Consider the following 24,537-nt stretch of genomic DNA (forward strand, 5'->3'; position numbering starts at 1 on the left):
AGCAAGGATTCCTCATGGGTGCATATATCCACTAAAATATTGATATGGTAAGATTCTACAAAAATATGTATTGGAAAAAGTACAAAAGGGGTTCGTTCGTTATTCTATTTCACCTGCAGGAGAACAAGTTTTCTTCCTCCCGTTCAGACTGTGTATAGGCTACAGAGAACTTAAGGACTGATTTATAGTTTGGCAGAGAAGGTATTCTGTTGCAGCAGTGACAGAGTGCCCTCTCCTCCAATGAAAGATGCACCAATCTGAATTACAGACATGTGGTCCTTAAATATGTCATCAATAGAGAATACTCCATCTCCATCTCTGACATATTCCTCTGATGGACAGAAGGAGTAAGCGCCGTCAAAGGTTTTGCAATTCAACCACCCACCCAATTTGAAGTGAGTGGGCAAGTGGTCTGTTGTTGCTGCCCCTTACTGCCAGGTGGTAAGGGGCAGCGTGAACTGTTGATTGCACCCCATACTATGGGATACAAGTCTCAATGTGTGGTGGCCATTAGTTTTTTGAATTTTCAATAACTATATACTACTTTGGGATTTTGTTTTTGGAAAATACAAAAACATGTTAAATGTTTGAAAGACGGTGTAGTTATTTTAAAGGTACCACCAAACTTTCAATACATTGACAGGAACCACAGTGATGGCCGTTCCTGTTAAAAGAGTTCCGCTGGGCCAGTGGACATCTATACATTTGGTGGGTGAGCGTCTCAGTGCGCATGGCTGTTTGGCTGTCCATCATGCGCACGGAATAGCAGTGCAACCACTTTTCCGCTAGCTTGTCATTCCCCTGGCCCCGCCCCCATGCCTCGGCTCTGAGAACAAAAATAAAACGGAAATAAATAAGGGTTTACTATCATTTTATTTGAATTGTTTTGGCTGCTGGATGGTAGGTCGATGCTCCTCCGCTAGTAGAGATGTGACCAAGAGAAGAATAGAAGACTGTGTTTAGTATGTGATACTGACACTTTGTATCACATTTATATCTCAATGATATTCTGATCTTTTCACAAAATATAGAACATTTTATGCAAATTAAGGAATTGTTACGAAGATTTACTCCTTGCATAACCCAAAAAGTGTCCGTTCGATGTGCCTGAATTTGCATTATGGAGGTAGTCTATCTCACGGAAAGACTGGATTTGGAAAAGGTTAAGGCAGTATCTGATTGGCCCGCTACCTCAAACTTTCAAAGGCGATCAGACACTTTTGGGATCTATAACTTCTATGGGCATTTTATCAAATATTTTTCTGACATTGTACTCACCTAAAAGGAGGCTCTGGTTCATTGGGTTAGGAACAAGAGATTGCCTTGATAACCTTAAAAACATTTACTAAAGCACCAATTCTCAGACAACTGGAGAATACCTTGCTATTCATCAAGGAGGCAGATGCCTCCCCCATTTCCTTTAGGGTGGTTCTGTCACAGAAACATCCTGAAACTAATGAAATTCAACTGTTTTGTAAAGTTACTTTCAAGCTTTAACATCAGAAGGAATCAACCACACCATTCATGACCAAAAACTCTTGAAGATAAAGGAAGCTCTCTAACATGGGAGATATTACCTAGAAAAAGTTCCCCATCATATTACTATCCGGCAGGGCCAGACTGGGAACCCCTAGCACAGATCACAAAAATGTGAGGTGTTTCAAATCCATGAAATGTAGGAATCCTAGACATTCAAGGGGTTCTCTGTACTTTTCTAGGTTTGACCATGAGGTTAGTTAGAGATGAGAACATAAGAATGGAAAAGCAGATCTATACAAGAAGAAAAACCTTCAGCCTAACACTAGCACTCCAGCCATTTTAGCCACTCAGGGCATTGTATCAAAAACTGATCAAAAATTTGTTCAACAATGTAGTAACATAGAATATTATTTGGGGTGGACAAACACCTCAAAGGATTAGGCCACCACCTAGTAGATGTCACAAAAATTGAATAAATAAACCTGTGATATATTCTAGGGAACATGACACAAAGCAGTTAGATATAAATCAAAGGCAATGTGTAAAGTATTTAAGAAGTACATAAACATTACAAATAAATCACCCAGAACACAAAAAAAACTCCACAACCAATTTTAAAATGAAGAGATTAAAATAATACCATGATGACAAAAATCTATTTGGGGAACCTGAGGTATGAGACTTTAAATAAATTAGAGTGAAAAAGCACCAAGACAAATAAAGCACCCAATGTAAATCAGTGGCAGCGGTAGACCAGGACCAAGGTGCAAGTGGGTTGATCGCGCTGAAATTCTAGTAGCAAAAAATGGTACAAAAGGTCATAAAGTCCTACTTCAGAAAGGGACTTTGCTACTTTCATGAAGACAAATGCAGAAAAGTCTTCTAAGTTCCAAAGAAGAATGGGAATTTGCTAATTTTTGGGAAGGAAAGTTCTCTCCATGTGGGACACCATGGAAACCAAAGCCACCACCATGGAACTATGGCTAACCATGGCCAGATAGCTGAAAAAGGTTGGTCTAGCTGGCGCTCTGGAGCATTTCAGGTTACTTGCTGAATAAGGTCTTTTCTAAGTTCTGACTTGGAATGGGACGCAGTCTTTTTTTTGGAGGTGCAGAGATTTATGCATCGGACATGGCTGAAATCCAGTCTGGTGACATGAACCTGCTGGTGGGATACATTTTCTTATGTTTATCTCCAGAGCTCTGGAGGAAGTGTTTTCAGGAATTTCTAGACATCTGGTTCCCAAACACCCACAGGAATTAACTTCTAAGGCCCCCAGGACTTAAGGGGGAAGGCACTTAGAGACTTTTGGGTTGTCAGACAGAGACCAACAGTAAAATCCATTCTCACTTCAGTTGCCACAGGTCCACTGGGATTTTTCAAAGGAATGCAATCTTCAGCTCTTTTATGTTCCTGAAGCCACCCAGGGAATCCATATTAGGATCCCTGGAAATCTTTATGTCCTCGAATTTCAAGTGAATGGCAGTCCAATCTGTTCAGGTCCTTCTCACAGGTTGCAGATGCCAAGTGTAGCAGGTTCAGTCTGCCTGGAATCCTTTCACAAGCCCAGCAGTGTTCTGAGGAATGCTGGGCAAGGGTCCAGCTTTTTAGGGTACGTCTAAAATGGCAAACTGGATGATGAAATATTAATTGACTTTAAACTCTTCCAAGACTGAAGAGTTATTTATTGGTGACTCTTCCACCTGGAATTCTGATTAGTGGCCTACATATCTTCATCCTCTACCTTCTTCCTCACTTTCAACAGAGAATCTTGCCATCATTTTCTCTACTAATCTTGCTTTTCAGGACAAATATTTCAAAATTATTTTTCTCCTGCCTTTTCCTCTAAAGGTCACTAGGAGGGCCATTCAGCTAATTCAGAAAAATTTGAGGAAACCATAATACAAGCATCCATTCTATCAAGACTTGATTATTGTCTTCCTTGGTCTGCTTCTTAAACAACTTCTCAGTATTTAGTCCAAAAAGGACACCGCAGTGAGGCTTTTGTTGGCACCCAAGAAAGAGGAACCATTTTACCAACACTGACTCCGTTTGCACTGGCTACCAGTGGAGAAAAGATGCATCTTCAAAGCCTTTAGTCTATGACACTGTGCTGTTTTGATCTGGGTCCCACATACCTCAAGGACATGTTTCATAGATAACAAAACAACTACATTGGACATCAATCGGGCGTTTATTAAGCGCAACTAATCCCCCCTAAGGGTCACAAGGCGCTGGAAGTTGGGGGTTTGCAGGCTTCAGTCAATCAGGGGGGGGTCCGTAGAAGAGCCAGGTTTCAAGTTTTCTTACGAAGATGGGAAGTGATGCTGTTTGTCTGAGGTGGAGCGGAAGGGCGTTCTAGGCCCTGGTTGCGAGGCAGGAGAAGGAGCGGCCTCCCGATCTGTTTTTTCTGGTGCGAAGGACCACAGCAGAGGAGAGCTGGGCTGATCGTAGGGTCCTTTGGGATGCGTGGAAATTGAGTCGGCTGTTCCGGTATGCTGGTCCGAAGTCGTGGAGGGCCTTGTGCGCGGGGGTGAGCAACTTGAAGGTGACTCTTTCCTCAATGGGGAGCCAGTGCAGTGTGCGCAGGTGCTGGGAGATGTGGCAGTGTTTTGGCAGGTTGAGGACCAGTCTTGCAGCGGCATTCTGGATATTCTGTAGCTTGTGGGTGAGGTTTTTGTTTATTTCGGCGTAGAGTGCTTTGCCGTAGTCCAGTCTGCTGGTGACCAGGGTGTGAGTGACGGTCTTTCTGTGTTTAAGGGGGATCCATTTGAAGGTCTTACGTAGGAGGCAGAGGGTGTGGGAGCAGGAGGATGAGACTGGCTTTTAGAAAACATTGGAAAGCATTCCTGTTTTCCACTTAACCTCTTCAGTGCCCATGACGAGATAGTCTCATCATGGAGCACGGTTGCGCTGTGCCCATGACGAGACTATCTCGTCATGAACCCCACCCACTAGTGCAACGCCCGGCACAGAAGGGGGAAAGGGCGTGGCACTGAAGGGGTTAATCCTCCTTACTCATCATGTATTGAGAGTATCATGCAAAGGCACCAGGAGACCCGGTTTGAGGCTGCTGCTCTATAAAATGATCCATTAATCAATCATACATTCAGCTTGGGTTGACCCTGATAAGAAATTCTATCTTCACTGAACAACAACAACAACCTTGTAATTACCAAAATGGTGACTATCTGGAGACTGGAGATCCATCTATAAATAGCTCAAAGTTGAGTCTATTTTTCACTTTTCCTCATTGCTAAGGCAGAAACTGGGATGCTGATTAGAAATGCTTCAGTTAATGGCATCAAAACGATAATGATACTGGATTAGGTGATAGACATAGGGGTTTTAAGTCTTTTCCGGTTGCACGTACTGATTATATCCTAGACACAAGCTACTTCTGGAAGTATTTGCAGCTAACACACTCCCAGATATGTCATTGGAGCCATGTACAATTAAACTAAACATTTTCCTATTATGTCTTACCTTTAAACCTAGCTCAAGTACAAAAGAGTTGTATCAGCCGTTTAGGGAGTGATCTGTTTTCCAAACCTACCATGTTTACCTCTATTAACCACACTGAAAAGACTAGTGTGCCTTACTATTCATGCATGACAAATACATAGGGGAAGCATGCCTTTAGTTTTTGCATTTCAAAATATTAAATGACTGGTACTAAATTCCCAGCAGAGTGGGTCTCCTTCCTTACTCACTGTGTTGGAGATGCCATAAACCACATTCTGACCTATTGACCAGCTATTTCTCACTTCTGATCTACTATGTGGGGTGAACTAACTATTAACAGTGACCTTAAATGTTGCCAATCTGCACGTTTGATAATATTATAATATATATTTCTGATATAGTGGGTGCACCCAATCAAATACGGAGATGGCTAGCAGCTCCATTAGCAGCGGCCAACGTGTGTATCATGAGACACTGGCAAAAGATTTCTGTACCAAAACAAGATAAATGGTTGGTCAAACGGCAATGAGTGGGTGATTTGCAAAGTACAAGACCGAATGGAAAGTTTCTTTCAAATATGGTGTAAATTCTTCAGCCTCTACTGACCCGGCAGTGTCAGTACATAAGGATGTAGATATCAAGACAATATTGGAGATGCAGAAACAGAACACTGATTATTCACATACCACTGGACAGATCCACACCAGACACCCTAGTCTGCAATACCCAGCTGCAATGGCTAGTAGTACTTGTCTGTCAAATGGTCGATTAGGTTCATGATATATATTTATAATGACATATTAGGCTATCACCCCAGGTCCCTACTGGAAACGTGTGGATGTTATCCGTAATTAATTTGCACTCAAAGAGTTGCAGAATAAAGTTGAGTATTTGCAGCTCGTCCTCCCTGACAGTGCTGTAGATGACAAAATGCATTGTTTTGCATACCCATTAACCATCTATCTTCCACCTTCTCTTTACTATCTTAAGTCTCTGACATACCACCTTACTTGTTTCTTTCTTAATAATTGTGTTCTCCCAGAATTGTGTCCTAATATTTCCACATGCATCAACTTTATAATGTGTGCATGGCTACTTACTGTATAAACTCTGTAGAACACTGCCTGGATGGAATTTACAAAAATGTCATAATGTAGAAGAAATCTCAATTTAAACTTCATTATTGAGACTTAAAGGATAATTTAGAGTTGGGTGGAGTAGAGGAACCACAGTAGGTTTGCAATGCCTTCACTCGACCAAACTTGCAGTTCACTCACCTCATTGAGTGGTGGTTAAAAAGCATGCTTTCTGGCAGCAGAGCTCTAGCTGTTCCTGGTGTCCGATGCTTTTGACCTTGCAGCCACTCAAACACAAGGCTATTTAGGCCAGGACGTCAATCACTAGATTTCCCTTCCCAGGACTGCCATGTGAGACACAGCTGTACTGGGACTGGAAATCAAACAATGACCCTGACACAAAGGCCATTTATGTTTCAAAAACAACCTCCCAGTTAAGAGTGAAAAGCAAAAATAAAAAGTGTAAAGTGAGGCCAAACCAACAGGTACCCCGACCTGGCAGGAATGGAGGACACCCGTCACACTTTAAATAATGATGGGTGTGGTATGGAATATTGAAGAACAGCTGCTATCCCTTGAAATAAAGATGTTAGAATGCCAGAATGATGACAGCAAATATGTAGAAAAACAACTTTGAAAATAGAGCACTGCCCAATGATAAAGGTGGGCTGAGGTGAACGGAATTAAAGGGAAGATAGTCGACAAATGTACAGCCCACCAGAGCCGGTAACTGAATGATCATTACGCTACTAGCTGACTGCCTGGTGACTGCTCCGGACTTGGATGTTGTCTAGCGTACTCCTGACATCCAGTTGCTTCTTTGTGTGCTGGTGAACTGTGCATTTGTCACATACAAAAATCCCTTTTTTGCATGCCTTCTTACATCCTGGTTAGAATGGCGACCATGCAAGTAGCACTGTCTACGTTACCTAACGATGACCATCACAAATAAGACTATAGGGAGTTGAAAAGTTGATGCTCCTCCCTTATTTACAGATTATTTACTATAAATACAGACTCTTTATTGTACTATCATTTGCAATAACAAACTAAGAAGTGTGTTTTTATATTCACTGTTTATTTAGTTCCTCTTCACCCACCTTTATCACTGGCCATTTCACTGTTATTTTCACTGACGTGTTTTCCTTTATGTCAAGAGATAGCTAACATTAATACATTAGCTCTTCCCTAAGTGTCTCAAGCCTCACCCAGTGTCATCTGTTGAGATGCTTTGCTGATGTACTATCATCACATTAACTGAATGAGAACTTGAAACAAACCGTTGCATTTGGGAAGGCTGTCAGTATCAACTATAGCCTTAGAGCCTGACATAGCGGGCTCTACAGGCTATTAAAGGCCCGCTCCAGCGTTAAAGGCATGAGCCGAAGGCGACATCCTGTATTAATGACCTTTCAGAACCTATGTGACAAACTAAACATTTTCTTTTGATTGTAATTGGTGGCGTTGTAGCAATGGTAATTAAATGGATGAGAGCTGGTGGTTTACAGTCCTTGCTATGCTCTTTAATATTATCACACTTTCAACAACAAATCTACCCTTGAGGATAGGTTGCACAATTGTGATGATTTCATTTTTAAAGGCACCCTTGAAATTGGATTCGTCATTTCCCTCCCAGCACTTCTTTATGCGGGGGGGGCAATATTTTGCAAAAAACGTCCCAAGAAGGAATCTTTGGTGGAAGAACAGTAACTAATTTCTATTAGTAATACTGTCAGTGGCAAATACATTTCAGACACACATATCTCTTGTTTTGGGACAATTGGTTAATGTGTTTGTCATTAAGAAGGAAATCGTTTGAAATATGCTGTATTGAATTCAGCTCAGAATTTGACCAGGAGAATACAAGGGTAGGAGGAGCTATGCCTGATAGATGGGGCAATGCTTGATTGCAACTCTTCATTATACAACCTTGGTTTCAGCTCAGCAAGGGACACAGGGTCAGCTTTGGTCTTTTAAAGGTCTTGAACAAGGACATTGTGTTCTCACCAGTCTGCTCAGGTAGCAATTATAAAGTATGTCGAGTCGACAATACTCATTGGACTGCACCGTTCATTGATCAGTTGTGTGATCACTGTGCCAAGAAGAATCAAAGGCAGCTTTTAGTATAAAGCGTTTAGCATTTGAACAACTGTTTAAAGTGGGTACATGAACGCGTACATGCAGACTGATTATCACGGTATCTGTGGACAGGAACTGAGGCACTCCAATGGCAATTAGAGTTGTGCATCACTTCAACTTACACAATATGGGAAGCTGAGGACCACTCTCCCGGTAACCACAATTTGTTTGATGGAAACTCTTGGAAATTGCTTTTAGCGGACGCAGAGCTACTCCAGTTATTGGCATCCGCTTTAAGCCATTTGATTGGAATTAAAGCTTGTTACCTGTCATTTTGTATCACAGTGGATGGGCTAACAAAATATGAACTGGTACACAAGGGTACAAATACAGTCCCAAAGATCAAAACACTTTTACACCTCTTGAAAAAGCAATAGAATATGAACAGGAAGTTAGAATATGAATTACATAAACACTTTTTTGTAAAAGCAGTTAATCACGCATGCAGAATGGCAATTCAAAATATCTGATAGTAATGACAAGACTGAGCCAAATCTGCACTTTGCAAGTAGGAGCCACCTGGTTGTTCTGCCAGTACTAGGTTGTATATTCCATGTGCATGTTTTTTAGCCTATTTCCCTACTATCATAACATTTTCCTAAATTATATTTGCAATCAGTGTTTGTTGTTAGCAACTTTAGAACTCAGTGAGTTGTGGCATTGGTTAATAGTTGCCACATTCAATGATATTTGTTATCACTGATCCTATGCGTTGATTAACTCCATAAAACAAGATCAATAAAGTAGATGTGTGACCGGTTAGGGTTCTGTGCACAACTTGAAAACAAATTTTTATGTACTGGGAATTTGATATACTTTTGAAGATCTTATACTTTTTTGGGCAATGCGAAACAGGAATTGTCTATTTATAAAGTTATTTCTTAAATTGATAGATTTCCACATTTTCCACATTAACATATGTATATTTTCCAAATCTTGAAACTAAAGTTTGAGAAAATTCAAATTGAAGACATAAAGAACAACAATTTTCATGAATTGGTTTATGTTTGGTGAGTAGTTGAATTGGATAGAGTTTTACAAAGTGTGACAACTATTTTCTTCTGCTGCATAAATTGGTTGGTAACATTTCTAACCTTTTACTCTGCAAATTACTACAAAAATTATGTAAAAGTAAAAGTACAGCTGGAGACCATAGTCAGATTACATAGATTGCACCAGTGCTAACTTGCACTGACACTTCATCATTACAAGGATTGCCCTGCTGTTGGTTCAATACTGTACTGGCATATGTACACTACATTTGTTCAAATTGTTCGGAGCAAAAAAATAAGTTACTTACACTCCAGTAATGCTCCTTCTGGTGGATACTCAACGTGTAGATTACTCAACTTGTGAATTTCCCTAGCTGCCATGCTGGTTTCATAAACTCTTGCAATAGTTCCTGTGTGCCCATAGGTGGAACCTCGACCTCCGTTGTGGCACCATTAGACCTTCGTACATGACAATGAGCAAACCCCTTACTCTGATGTCAGTTTGGTATTCAGAGATTCTGCACTAAATATTGTGGAGAGTAGTTAATAGAATTGATATTTCTTTGGCAGTGCACAAAAACTACCTTGGTTCCTTAATAATATCCAGAGGTCCACCACACAGAACAAGAAGGTGAGAAGGTGGTAAGGCATCAACATCCACCCGGTCGGTACTCCTTGGTCCCATCCATGTAGAAACTAAAGCCAGCACATGTATCCAACAGGTTACTCCTCTTTAGATGGACATGGTGGAAAGAATACCATAAAAAGCATGCAAGTCTACACCACATGGAAAGGTGGCACCACTTTCAGACGAAAGGATGCACCCATCCTAAGTACCAGCTTGTCAGGAAAAAATATAGTTAAGGGTGCAGCAACAGGCAACTGCATGACCTTGTTACTGATCCAGAATATAAGGACACTGAGGAGCTTCGGTGTACTTCTTCTGTTCTCCGTCAGCTTGTCTTTTGACTTGTCTTTTGAATTCATTACAGACATTCCAGATGATGGTGACCCCAACCAAGTATGAGCTTGCCTCTTGTGGTTCATGACACACAGCTTTGCCTATTTTTCCTTGATGGCCTTCAAGTACAGTAAGGAATACCTGTTGAATAACTTTGGAAGTCATTGGGCACAAGGCCCCATGAGCAGATAATGTATTAGTCCGTCATAGACATCCACTTCTGAGTCCGACACACGTAGAATGACTTAAAACCTGTGGCCTTTTTGGGTGACATCCCTGCACACTGCCAAAGTTAAGAACTTTAGAATTAGGAGAAAACTGAAATCAGTAGGAGTGGAGCCCTCGATCTGCATCTCCAGGTGCAGAGAAAGAGGAGCTTATGTCCACGTGCATGTGTTGCATCTTTATATAAAGCCAGGTCATAATTTCCGGAGGCAAGATAAAGTAGCACTGGAGGTCAATGTCACCACCTGTTGGCATGCAGGAGCTATTGCAAAATTGTCCAGATCCAGTCTGGTGCCAGGAGAGATTCACATGGTGAGGAATCTGAGGTCAGAGACAGACACATTCGTTTGCAACATCTAGCCAATCTACACGTGCAGAATTGCCCCATGATAATGTAATCTATGTAACCCAAAAATGTTGGTGCAAAATTACATTGGCAGAGGTGCAATAAGGAACCTTGTGGGTACATAACCAAAGGGCAAGGAGGAAGCAGGTACACCGGGACGCAGCAGTCTATATCTGCTAGGAAAATCTATATTTCGACTGAGGCAAAATTACCTCATACAGTATGTTGCAAAGAAACATTTTACCAGAATATAGAGATTATGGAATAAATATTCCGAAAACATCATTTGAAAAAGTTGTGAATGTGGAATTCTACTTGAATTCTTCTTTTGATACATTACGTTTTTCTGTTGACTTTGATATTTAACCATAGGCCAAAGCAGGTAAAAGCAATGTTGACATTCCGTCAATTTTCCTGTACTCAGACCAAAATATGAAGACCCATTTTGGGAGCAGCAGAATAGGGAAGGCTCACATTTCTCTCCTGGACAATAAAAATAATGCTTACTTGGTTTTTGCATAGCGTTTACAACCTCAGTTTTGCAGCACTGTAAATAAAATATGTGACATACTTATTTCATCATATTCAGTCTACCGAATTCAGAAGGATGAACAACTAGGAAGTCTGAAGTGATGACAATATCACACACACTTGTGAACAGGAGGACAGTCTGACAAGCTCTTTAGAAATATGCATTACTCACCTTTCTGCTTGATTAGAAAAACTAGTACTTGACGCCAATCTAAAGTTAAAAACAAAGGACAATACTTTACAAACCAGACAAACTTTTAAAGTAATCAGTTACTAATGTAAAAATTCTGAGGAATATTCGCACAAAGCATATTGTTCTCTAAGACACACAGGGAGGTGTAAGTGCAGGATTGTCTTACAAACAAATGGTATTACTGATTTAACACTGATTTTCTTGCGCTACGCAGGCAAAAACAAAACATTCCAAACAACATGATATCTTTCCAGCAAGCTAACCCCTAGGAAAGAAACTATTCTCACAGATTACTCACTACCAAAAGAAAACCAAGGATATTTTTGGTGTAGATGGAATCAAAATATACACTATTCTATTAGGTTGTACCTCTTGATGAGAAAAGCTAGTAGCTATTGTATCTACATTGTACCTAAGAAGATTGCTGTCTGAGTCCTTTGGAGGTGCATCTTGCTTTCCAGCTGGTATTGAACAGAAATAGACGAAAGGAACAGCATATAAACACATTAATCCTACAACGACGGGAATACTCGTCTCTGATGATTGGCAATAACATGAAATGTGCATAAAAAGAATTCTAGTATGTCTGAGGAAGAGTCAGACTGAAAAAACGATTGAAAATGACTTAAAGAATTCACAATGACTACATGGCACCATCTCCTGTCTAATCCCTCTATAGCAGTTGTGGACAGAGATCTTAGAACAGTACAAGTAACAAAATGCTTGCAAACACTAGACTTGGGCCAAATAACGATACACTAATAAGATGAGGGGTGTACTGCCAGAACCTGCAATGTTTAATATTCATCCTGTGTTTGCCCCAGTGGTTAATTTGCAAAGAAATAAGGGCCAAGGCTCTCGTCATGAGGCAGCTTGCACCAGTTCTTTTCTCCTGTTAGTGCCACCTAAAACTGAACCAACTACTAACCATGAAAGTGTGAAAAGGATGTGGCGTAATGGCCAAAGCTGCCGACTTCGGAGAAGGGGAACCAAGTTCGAGTCTTGGTATCGGCTCAACAACCTGAGAGTCTGGGCAAATCACTTAATCTCCCCGTGCCTACCACATATGAATGTGTCCTTAACTGGTGCTCATGAAAAGCAGCGGTGTTGATGATTATGTGCCGGTGCTGAGCACCTCACACCACTGGCTCAAATTAATCACTGGTTAGTTCTGCTTTCAAAACCACTGTTCAATAAAACAAGCATCCACCAACTCTGACAGATACATCACAATTTTCATTAATATGGCACACAAATAAATCTACAGTGGGGGACCTCCTTGGAAACTCAAGTAAGTTTATTTATTACATTTTAATAAGTAACATACAAGCATTCTTTTTCCAGAGCTCGGTTGGCCCTGCAGCTTCTGTGTTTCTATCCTCCATTCAATTAAAGTTTTCCATGGCTCTTTTTCAAGCTCTTCCACATATGAAATCTGGAGTAACTAAACTATCATCATCATCATCATCATCAACAAATCTTTATTCGATTGTTACATCATGAATGATACAATACAATAAAAATAATAAAAAAAGAAATAAAAAAAAGAAATATACATAGAACACAAATACGACAAAGTCCTCCAAAGGGGACCAGCCCAAGAGGTCATACTAAAAGCATGTAAAAGTAAATATCTTTCATTGTCTAAAAATAAAAGTAGAAAGGCTAGGTATGACAAGGCTAGGCAAATTTAGAACTCTAAAACTGAAAGCAATGAGGGATTGTTCCTGTTAACCTGGACCCTACGTATAGCCCAAGACCAACTAAGGAACTTGGCAACGGCAACAACTATGTCCTCTTGAGTGTTAGTTCTTAGAAGACGCATAGCCGTTTTATGTGATCTAGTACCTAAATTAGAGCAGATCGGCTTTAGCCATATCTTCCTGGGGAGAGCAAAGGCTGGGCATACAAACAGGACATGGGCAATGGACTCAACCTGTAATTTGCAAATAGAACACAAACTATCATTTCCGCCCTTCCACTTATAACTGAAAGAATTGAGCGGGAGAGACCCCACTCTGAACTGATGGTATAATTTACGATCCCCTCTTTTGGAGATAAAATTCCAGTAGGGTTCAAAGCTACCTAAGAGTTTATGATCCAAGAATAGGCCAGAAAGAGAACTACTATTCGTATCAGACCACAATTTTCTTAGCCTGGATTCCCAATATAAAGTTTTAAACTCAAGCTTGCTGGGGAACGGATTACCCCTGGGATCCACCCACAAGTGGCTCAACCCCATTTCCATCAAGCCCTTTTTAACATTTTGGAGCCAAGCGATTCTCTTTTGCGTGTCGAGATTCTTAATGTACGAAAGTGCATTGGCATACGACAGCAACTCGGGGGTGGTCCACAATCTTCTCCAGTAGGATAAAGGTCTATACTCGGCTTCCTCATTAAACGCCCTACACCCCAAATCTAGCAATAGAGGCAGTATGGGGTGGATTGTGGGAGGGACGTAAGTGAACACAAAAACTTATTTTGTGCTTTGACAAGAGGCAAGAGATTTCCAAAGCCCCAAATCTCCGCTCCGTATATGATTGAGGCTCTAACTTTCCCCTTGTGTAGCGCAATTGCAGGGCCAACCGATTTTGTGTAGGAAGCTCTGAATTCTTTCAGAATAGCTCAAGCAAGCTGGTTATGTTTCAGGAAAAATAAATCTGTCTGTGGCTTCCAAGATAACTTTCTATTCATTGTAATGCCCAAATATGGGAATGTGACGGTCTGTTCTAAAAGAGTACCATCCAGTGACACTTGACTCTTAATTTTTTTATGTTTATGCATCACCATGTACTTAGTCTTTTCGACATTGATTACCAAGTCATGGTCATTGCAAAACACCATGAATCGATCCAGGGCCCTCTGCAGACCAGATTGAGTTCTTGATAAAATGAGCGTGTCGTCTGCAAACATAAGGAGCGGGACCCTGGAACCGTCTAAGGTAGGGGTGTCGGTTGGATAATTAGAATAGTAGGATATGACCCTATTAATATAAAGGGAAAACAGGGTTGGAGCTAAAACGCATCCCTGCCTGACGCCTCTATTTACAGGGAATTTATCAGTTGTTTCACCCTGTTGACCCCATCGAACTTGAGCAAAGTTCGAAGTATGGAGTCTAATTATGAAGAGTAAAAGAGGGGTCGGCATACCGGCTTCCTTAAGGGAATCCCAAAGTTTGTTGCGGGGGACTAGGTCGAAAGCAGATTTTAAGTCGACAAATGCTGCATACAGAGTCCCCCCAGATAGAATGACCGAACGCCAATAAATCATAATGAATCTAAATACCTGATCAATGGTGCTTACATGTGACCTGAAACCTGCTTGGTAGTCAGATAGCACCCTTGACTCATCTAGCCATTCTTGAACCCTCACTAATATGGTCCTGGCCACTATTTTTTGAAGAGAGTCAATTAGACTAATGGGTCTGTAATTACCGGGACAAGAACGATCTCCTTTTTTAAAAATTGGAACAATTTCTGCACCTAGCCAGGAGGCAGGTAAAGGGGCGCCCCGAGCTATAGCATTAATCAAAATACAAATATACCTAGCCCAATAACTTTTATCACATTTAAAAAGGTCCGAAGGGATACAATCCGGACCGGGAGCCCTGCCTATTGGTGCCGAGTCTATAGAGGCCTCGATTTCCGATAGACCAAAAGTTAAGACCTCCGAAGTTACTAATTCACTATAACCAGATACAAAGCTTAGTGGGCAGGTAAACTGAGCTTGGTAGTGAGAGACCCACTTGTCGGGAGGGACATTGTTATGTGGGGTGGCAACTTCCACTCCGCTGCCCCATTTAGTTAAATGCCAAAAGTGTGTCCAGTTCTTCTCATGCGTGGCCTTCGTCAGGTCCTCCCATCTATCTACATCAAAGCGTTTTTTTGCTTTAAAAAGGGCCTTCTTATATTCAGCTCTTACAATTTTAATTGACTCAATATTTTTGGACTTAATGGCCATCGAAAGCCGATTAAAGGCTGTAGAGCACTCTTTATCGTACCATTTGGCAGCCTTCCGTGTTAAAACTTTATATTTCTGTTTTTTCCCAGTTAGTAAGAGTTTTACCTTAGCAAAAAAAGCCTCATGTACACTCATTAGGCTTTGAGGGGGTTCATCTAGGGGGATAAGGGCTGAAAATTTGGATAAGGTTTCCTCGGTTAGCATACGAAGTCGGCTTAGGATACTATCATTGTCTAATATAAAAGCCCATTTCAAACGACGAAAATCGTTTGATACGACCAGATCACCAGTTAGCGTCTCGCGCTCAGAATTATTGTGCGCTAAAATCATTAAGGCCAGCCTTGTAGATAATGGATCATGGTCACTTTCTGGTCTAGTAATGACCATCATGTCCAAAACAATGGGCCATAAATCCAGGCTAACAAAGATGTAATCTATCCTACTGCTGCTCCTCCCATTTGAGAAAGTGTAACTCCCATTCGAATCAGAAGAGGTTCTACCGTTTAGAGCCCTCAGACCCCGCCCCAAGGAAAAACCTTTGAGTTGAAGGGCCGCCTCACTCCACTTATTGATGGGAGGAAGAGATAAAGGTGGGACACCCCAGGTTGAATCTTCTTCTGCACTTAAGCTGCCGTCTTCGTAGCCCAAAGGCTCAAAAGTGCAATTAAAATCGCCCATTATCACCATGGATTTAGGGTGAATAAGTCATCACAAAGGGAGTCCAAATACTGTACAGTAGGTGACAATCTACCCCCCACTTGGCCTCGTGAATAAATATTAATCAAGGTGAACAGCACCAAACTATCCCTCATGATTTGAATAGCCAGGATGTCTCCGCTATTCGTAGGTATTTCTCTAATCTGAAAGGATGGGTGCTGCCTGACCCAAATCAATAACCCACCACTAGGACGTCCCAGCTTTTTAGAAGTTGCTACTTTGGCGAAGGCCAGATATCCCGGGCGGTGTATTATACTTGTTGACCAAGTCTCTTGGAGTGCAATAAAATCGTGGCTATCTACCAAATCAGACCATTCGGTTGAGCAGAGTTTAGAAGATAGCCCAGCAACGTTCCAAGACATCAAGACAAGAGGGTTTGGACCTGAAGGCTTCTCACGAGGGACCTGCTGTTCAATAATAGATAGGGTTGGTGACACACACAGGGAGTCCTGGCCTTGGGCTGATAATGGAGCTGCCAAGAGGGGTGGTGGATAACTAGGACCTTTATCACGCTCCTCTATATGGTCCCTGCATGGCGATTTAATTGTTGGCGGTCAATCGCAAGCTTCTAGGTCAGAGAGAGGAGCAAACCTGTTTTGTACAGAGATCTCTCCAGGTCTACGGTCACAGTTTGGTGTTGCTCTGGGGAGGCTGGGATTGTTGGCAAGGAACCATGGAAAAGATGAATGTGGACCCTGATCATAAAAAAAACCCCAGAGGTAAGACTAATATTGAGTCAGCTTTGAGCCTAGAGGCTCCACCCAAGATGTTAAGTATCAGTCTGGGGGTATAAGTATTGTCAAAATTAACTGTCACACAACCAACCCATGAGCTGCGTCTAGCCATGATTATGCAATTAAGAATGTCCTCATTCCAATAACCTGCTCACTTAAGTTTAGTATTAAGCCAGTGTCTTGTTTTATACAGTAGTTGCCCCGTAGATTCAGGGCGTCTACTCTGACTAGGGGGCACGTTACTCAAGATAACCACTAAGGGTGCAGCTTCCGGCAGTAGATGAAGAGAATCCTTAGTCGGCCTTAATCCTTGCATGGTCTTGTCCGTCTTCGTATCGAAGTGAAGTAAGGGGCTTAACCTAAGTGGGTTTTTATTAGAAGGGTCACTGCTACCAACAGGAAGGAGACCATTTGGCTTACTAACTGAGGCCATTGAGTGCTCATGAAAGGGTGGCAGAGGTGTTTGAGCAAATTCACCTGAAGTATTGGCCAGATCGGCCAAGGTCCCTAATTGTGGCAGCAGTTTGTAAGTTGGAGAAAAGGGTTTAGCAACACCCGACCCAGTAACATTAGAAACCCCAGGAGGTTGGCTTGAAAGATCAGCTATAGGCTGGGGTGGAAGAAGGGTGTCAAGCCTAGTGTCTATTGGATTGGGAGGGGGCAGTAAAGGGAGAGATTGACTTTCAAAGGCTGGGAGATCCTTATGTATGAAATTACCTGGTGTGAGAAGTTTAGATAAATTATCCTCGATTTTTTGTAACCTATAGGTAATAGGAGTTATTAAAGTAGACATAAGGTTCTCTAACCTGTGCCACATATCCTCACCACCTGGAAGGCTGAAATCAGCATTAACTATTGGGTTAGAAGAGATGGTTGAAATAATAGGGGGGTTTAACTCAGTAACCTGGCCGGAAGTCACCAACTTGGCTTGAGTATTTAGTCTCGGCAATTTAGCGGAATGAGGTCTTTGGGGCTCACCCCCCCTTTTCCTTTTAGTGGAAGAATCAATCATAGCAATTGTAGGTTTGGGCCTATTTGCCACAACAGCTCTAGTAGTAGCTGTTTTCTTTTTACTGCGCACGGCTACGTGCACAGGAGATGGAGCAATAACAGAATTGACGAGTTCGCTGGCAGAGCTGAAAAGTTGAGGGGACAATGGATCGATAACCCTCGTCTGCATAACCATAGGCGGAGATGAGATAGGTGAATAAGCTGTTGCTAACGGGCCCAAGGAAGATCTTTTGTTCGCCATAGGTTCTAGTGAGAGTCGACGCTCTGTATTAGCAATCTCTTTCTCCAAGACAGAGGCCGCTCTAGTGATGAATTGGTCCAGGGTACCCATTACTCCACCCCCAGTAGCAATTTTTTTATTATCCCTCCTACTCATTTTATAATTTTTCAACAAAAAAAACACAATTGTATAACAAGCAGAATGCGGAACAAACAGAAAATAAAATGAGATGATTAGCTTCCCACAAAAAGAGGAGTGGAAAATCAAGGAAACACGGCCTGAATAAAAGCAATGGGGGAAGCCCAGTCCGAATTTCTGCAAGCCACAGATTAATGTCAATTAATAAGCTTCATAGCCTGTGCCACTGGACGAAAATGGATGGACAAATCTAGGAGAGTCAGTTACCGCAAATCCGGGGAGGAATAATATAAGAAAGAACGGTTGATATACTACATATAGTCCAATAACCATCAGGGACGAATAGGCAAATCTCAGGTCCAAACGTCCATACCTCAACACTTACGGTTCGCAGTGCCAGCAACAGATGTTAGGAGGGTTGCCCAGCCCAGCCTCCTCCGGACCCCGACGGGCAAGGACGGCCCCGCCCTTGGCCCGGGCTTTGCCCGGGCGCTGCCCGGGCGCGTCCCGCGCCCTCACGGCGATGGTAGCGAAGGTGACAGCAATAAGGATGCCAAGCAGGTAATCCCAGAAGACAAGCCGTTCCCCTCACGGCGGGCTTGGAAGTAATACTCTCGTACCAGGGCTAAAAGAGCATCCCGCGCCGCGGGGCGCTCGAGAGGCTTAAATGCCGCCCGGTCGCAGCGGTGACGTCGCCAGTGAGCGCCCAGTACCAGGTACGCTGGGATTTGTAGTTTGCAAAAGCCGTTCCCCTCACGGCGATGGTAGCGAAGGTGACAGCAATAAGGATGCCAAGCAGGTAATCCCAGAAGACAAGCCGTTCCCCTCACGGCGGGCTTGGAAGTAATACTCTCGTACCAGGGCTAAAAGAGCATCCCCAACTAAACTATAATAATACACAGTTGAACTTGGTTGGTTGATAGGTGTGCTCTGGGAAAACATGTGTTTAGATAGGTACAATATGCCCAGAAATGTCTATGTAATCGTGTCTCCTAGGTGCAGACAGACTAATGGGTTCTGGAGGATTTGGACGGAGAATTATCAAGTGAGAGACAGATTTGCCCACCATGTTACTGAAGCTTGTTGGTGTATAATGGGTTAGCCACACTGATGGCCAACTGGGAATGTGTTGTGTCAGCTCCAGTGTTGTCTAGGTGCCAAATACACAGTGCTCAATTTGAACCGGGGACTGCAGGGTGGGCCCACAGCACTTATTTTTGGGGACCGGCACTTATTTTTCCTCATCAGACTATAATCCAGAGCAAGAGAGATACAACCAGTCAAGGATGAAAGAAGGAAGGAGAGAAAAACGGGAAAACTGTGACAAAGGGAGAATGCAGGAATGAAAAGAACCTCTAAAAGTGAGATATGGGGCGCAGTGAGTGTTTGGTGGTGAATGAAAGAGGCATAAGGTAGAAACACAACAAGGAAGGCTTGGTATCAGGCCACACTGACATTTGACAGCATTAGACACTAGCTCCTGAGCAAAACATGGTGACCTGGCACTTATTCTTGTACAAATTAAGCACTGTAAAGGCCCTACAGCACTCCGTGGATTTCATGCTTGCTTTGCACAGCACTCATAAGTCCTTGTTACAAGGGACCAGTAATATCCACACCCTGGAGTTACAGATATCCAGGATATCAGTAAATCTGGGGGCGGGAAAAAACTGGGCCATTACAAGGGAGACTCTGAGGGCCCACTTTAGAAATAATGAATTACAAGAGGAATTCCAGGATTCATTTCTCTGGTAATACCTCATTTTCCCCTGGAATTTTCAAACAGAGATGCTGGCTGTCTTAAGGATTCAAAATCTTTGTGTGAAAATCAGCAGATCTGCTGAAACACCCAGGATCTCACTATGGTGATAGGGTCGGTGAATGCTGCTACCAGCCGCATCGGAATTAAGAGCTCACTTGTGCTCTAGGGTCATAGTCTATTCAGTAGGCAAAATTCCCAGACAAACATGGATAATTTCAGTTTCAACCACCAATGGTTTTATTTAGAGAGGGTGTCAATAAAACATCCTCCAGCTTGTGGAGTAAATGTTAAATCTTAAGGTGCATCTGACATTGGACTTTCTTACAGTGCACTGTCCCAGCCCAGCAGTGCAGAAAATTCCACCTGTGCAGGTCTAGAAATATTAGTTCCAGCCATAACCAGTGGATTTCTACAGTGGTTTTCCTTACATTCATTGTTCTTTGGCACATGAGATATGCTTGGAATATATGAGCTGCGTAATACATGCAACACCTACCTTCCTACAGACTGCATAATGTCCAAGAGCAAAGGAGCAGCCAAGTCTGGGCTCAGGTGGATGAATGTTGAGAGTACCACAATTGCAAGACCTAGCGTTTCCTCATCATATTCTTCAAGTATCGCTCCACAGTCATGGCACCTGCAAAGACAAAATACACTCTTGAGTATTCTCCTTGGCAACCTTTCTGTTTCCTGTGTTATAGTTCGCCCCTGCAGGGGCAGCACCATGCTCAATGCTCAGCAACAACTGCATCTAGCATAAAAGAAGCAGCTCAGATTTTAGAAGCATTAATTATTGCCCCAGCAACAGTTTGTTGTATTGGGAGTCTTGGGGGCTGATTCACAAAATCTGCATGGAGGGGCTCATTAAAATGTCGGGCGGAAAGCCTCTGCCCGACACCGTCTCGGATTCGAGACCGAACCGACTTGCTGTCGGCAGTTCCAACCGCTGGCTTACGATGCGACCGAACACTGTTCCCATTGTTTCCTATGGGAGCTTGTGTTATGCCCGGGAACCAACCAACCTTTCGTTGATGCCGCTACTTAGGGCTTATGTGTAGGACCTCTATAAAAATAGCCCACCCTTCACTCTCCTTCTCTTTGTTGAACATATCTAGCGCGGGAGTCCCCCGCAGGAGATAATTTTCAGGGTTACCTATAGTGCTATTTGGCTCTAGTAGGTCCTTTTTCCCTCCAATAATTATGGAAGGGGAACTAGGTATCAGCTGCGGTGAAGACGCTGTGTCTGATATTTTAAGAGCACCGTCGCTCTTGGTTACCGACGGTAGCATAGCTTCAGGTTCCCAGTCGGATGACTGGACGAATTTAACCACGTTGAAGAAAGAATGGTTGAAAATAACCATACATGGAGCTATGATGACTGAGTACCTTAGGGCCAACATCGCCCCCAATGGTCTCATCGTCAATCTAATACCCCGACTGTTCCTGGATGATCCTTTGTTTAAGAAAGAATGGTCCTTGGTGTCATGGAAATGCACCAGGGACTTATTGGTACTTATCATAGGGACAGCCAAGAGATTGGCTGACTCCATTCTTGCACGTATTCAAGACCTTGAAAGTACTATGAAACCCGTCACTCAATCTGCTATTTTTAAAATCAAATTAGCAGAGATTAATCAGGAGATTTCTGAAAGCAGGGAGTTTTTGTTAAAACAAAAAATAACGAAGCTACAGAAAGATATCGCCAGATTTGACAAAGAGAGAGTCTTTCCTTATCTGAAAGCAGACTATGTTTCCAACAAGACAGGCTATTCAAGTGATGAGGACTCTAATCACAGCAGAAGAGGTTCATCTAGTGACTCCAGTACAGGGAGTTGGAATAACAGGAATCAGAGAAAGACCAATACACGGGTATACCACAACCAAGGTGGACCCATGTTTCCTCAATACCCGCCACAATTCTACCCTGGTAATAACCCGAAACCTTTTTTAGGCAGAGGCTGGGGCAGAGGAAGAGGGCGAAGGCGAGGACAACAGCAAGCTACACCACATGTCCAGTGGCAAGATCAACCTCAGCCACAAATGGAAACCCGGAGCAAAAGGAGGGGTCAGAGGGATTAGTCATTAACCTCTCCAACAGATCCCTTAGTGACACAGAGGAGGATGTCATAAAGAAAGGACTAGGCTTCGTACCTACTCCTAGAGTAGATAAATTCGAGTTGATCTGCGAGGTCCAGAATTTCTTCCGAAAAATACGCCTCAAAGCATTCTTCCGTGACGAACCTCCAACTGAATCCAGTGATACTGGCCTACATAAGGCTTCCACCTTTACCACTTCTAACAGCATGATTCCCTCGGAGGTCCTTACCTTCGAGAAGGCTGTACTAAAAGACCTGGACAAAGTACAGAATAAAAATGTTTTGTACAACAACTTTACCCGCGAAGAAAGGGAAGCGGCCAGAACGTTAGCAGCTGATACCACTATCACCATCAAACAGGCTGATAAGGGAGGTGCCACAGTAATCCAGTCCACCAGTGATTATGAAATAGAATGCCTACGACAACTTGGGGATAGAAAATACTATACACCCATCGACACTGATCCCACGGCGAGATTACATTTAACAATAGCTAGCAAGGTATTGGAGGCCGAAGCTAATGGCTGGATCACGAAAAAAGAAGCAGACTTCCTTATCACTCCCAAGCCTGTCGTACCTTATTTCTATACACTACCTAAGGTACATAAAGGCGTCATTCCTATCCCTGGGAGACCTATTGTCTCTGGCATTGGCTCCCTCCTGGAACCTTTATCAAAATTCTGCGATTACTTCTTACAACCCCTGGTGAAAGAGACACCATCCTATGTCAGGGATACAACTGACATTTTGAACACGATTGAGGGGATACAGAATACCGAGAATGTTGACCTACTTGTGACCCTTGATGTAGAGGCTCTCTACACCAACATTCCACAACAGGCTACCCTGACGGTGATAGAGGCAGCCCTACATAAAAGGGAATGGACACCCCCTACTCCCATAACATTCATCATGGAATTGGCTACATTAGCTCTCACGGAGAACTATTTTGCATTTAAAGATAACCTTTACCATCAATCCCAAGGTACTTCGATGGGGAGTACCTTTGCTCCCAGTGTGGCCTGCCTGTATATGGCGGCTTTTGAAGAGGCAGTGATAATGAACGTGGACAACCCCTTCGGGCCAAACTTAACCCTTTGGAAAAGATACATCGACGATGTCATGATCTTATGGAAAGGGGATTTAACAACCTGCAACGAATTCTGTGAATGGATTAACACTAAGAATCAGTTTTTGAAATTCACACGTCATATCTCTGACTCTGACATCCCTTTCCTGGATTTAAACATCAGACTGACATCCACAGGGTTGAGCACGAGTCTCTACAGAAAACCAACTGACAAAAACAGTTTACTTCTCTACAGCAGTCACCACCCTAAGGCCCTACGCGATAACTTGCCTTTTGGCCAATTCCTTCGACTCAGGAGAAACTGTAGCTCCATCACTGACTACAAAATTGAGGCCAACATCCTCTCAGGAAATTTGACACAAAGAGGCTATCCTCCCCGAGTGATTCACAACTCAATGAAGAGGGCCAGAAATAACAATCGCGAGGCCCTTTTGGAAGTGAGAACAAAAGACAACATAGAAACCATTACTTGTGTCACATCTTTTACACCAGAGTCCAACAACCTTAAAAAAGTGATAAAGAAACATTGGGGAATACTATCCGCAGGTACACTCATGATTCCCCCGCCACGTTTCGCTTTCAAAAGGACTAACAATCTGAAGGACACTTTGGTTCACACGAGACCGAAAAAACACATAACTTCTGCACATAACACCCTATGGAATCTTCCCCCTGTACAGGGTCACTATACCTGCGGAGGGTGCTCTTGCTGTGGACAAACTATTGTGGCTAAATCTATTCGCCTTACTGCCACTTTCGAATGGGTCCTAAAAAGACATACAAATTGCAATTCCACGAACTGCATTTATCTATTAATTTGCCCATGCGATCTCTATTACATAGGGATGACGACACGAGCAGTGAAAACACGTATCACTGAACATAAAAGCAACATTAGATGCGGCAAATCTAACACAAAACTTTACAGTCATTACCTTGTATGTAAACATAGCCCTACAGATCTACATTGGATTGTCCTTGAAAGCCAGCCTGGAATGTCTCAACATTCCTTGTTTAGGCTAGAACAACGCTGGGTACATCGCCTTTCATTGGATAGACTTGGCCTCAATGATGACATACCCTGGTCTACAATATCTAATTGATAGGACTCCTTACCAGCGATAATGATGAGGTGGCAGGATAGTACTAGTACCACCTGATGGTCTTACTGACACTTAGTCCTTTATGTTTACCAACATTTGCACCATTACATCATGAGACCGTGATTAAGCCACCACAACTTGGACGGATGACAGCATCACCGATTATGCACTGCTTCATGTACTAATAGAGCCAAATTCCCTTCTACCTTTCTACCTTGCTCCTAGACCCACACCACTCCATCATGGCGCCCGGTTTGGGTTACCTAACTAACCAGACCTGATAAGAACCACCGACAATA

At 42.7% G+C, this 24,537-nt stretch overlaps 1 protein-coding gene across 1 annotated transcript in view; it reads right to left on the bottom strand.

Moving 5' to 3' along the window:
• UNC79 (unc-79 subunit of NALCN channel complex) overlaps nt 1-24,537 on the bottom strand; it is a 628,882-nt gene that overhangs the window by 165,933 nt on the left and 438,412 nt on the right. The window contains exons 37-38 of the mRNA XM_085626482.1: nt 20,446-20,586; nt 11,387-11,425 (exon numbers count right to left, since the gene is read on the bottom strand). Coding sequence (XP_085482608.1) covers nt 11,387-11,425; nt 20,446-20,586 — 180 coding nt within the window. The remainder of the gene's footprint in view (nt 1-11,386; nt 11,426-20,445; nt 20,587-24,537) is intronic.

This window comes from Triturus cristatus, chromosome 9, assembly GCF_964204655.1.
Source record: "Triturus cristatus chromosome 9, aTriCri1.1, whole genome shotgun sequence".
Classification (NCBI taxonomy): domain Eukaryota; kingdom Metazoa; phylum Chordata; class Amphibia; order Caudata; family Salamandridae; genus Triturus; species Triturus cristatus.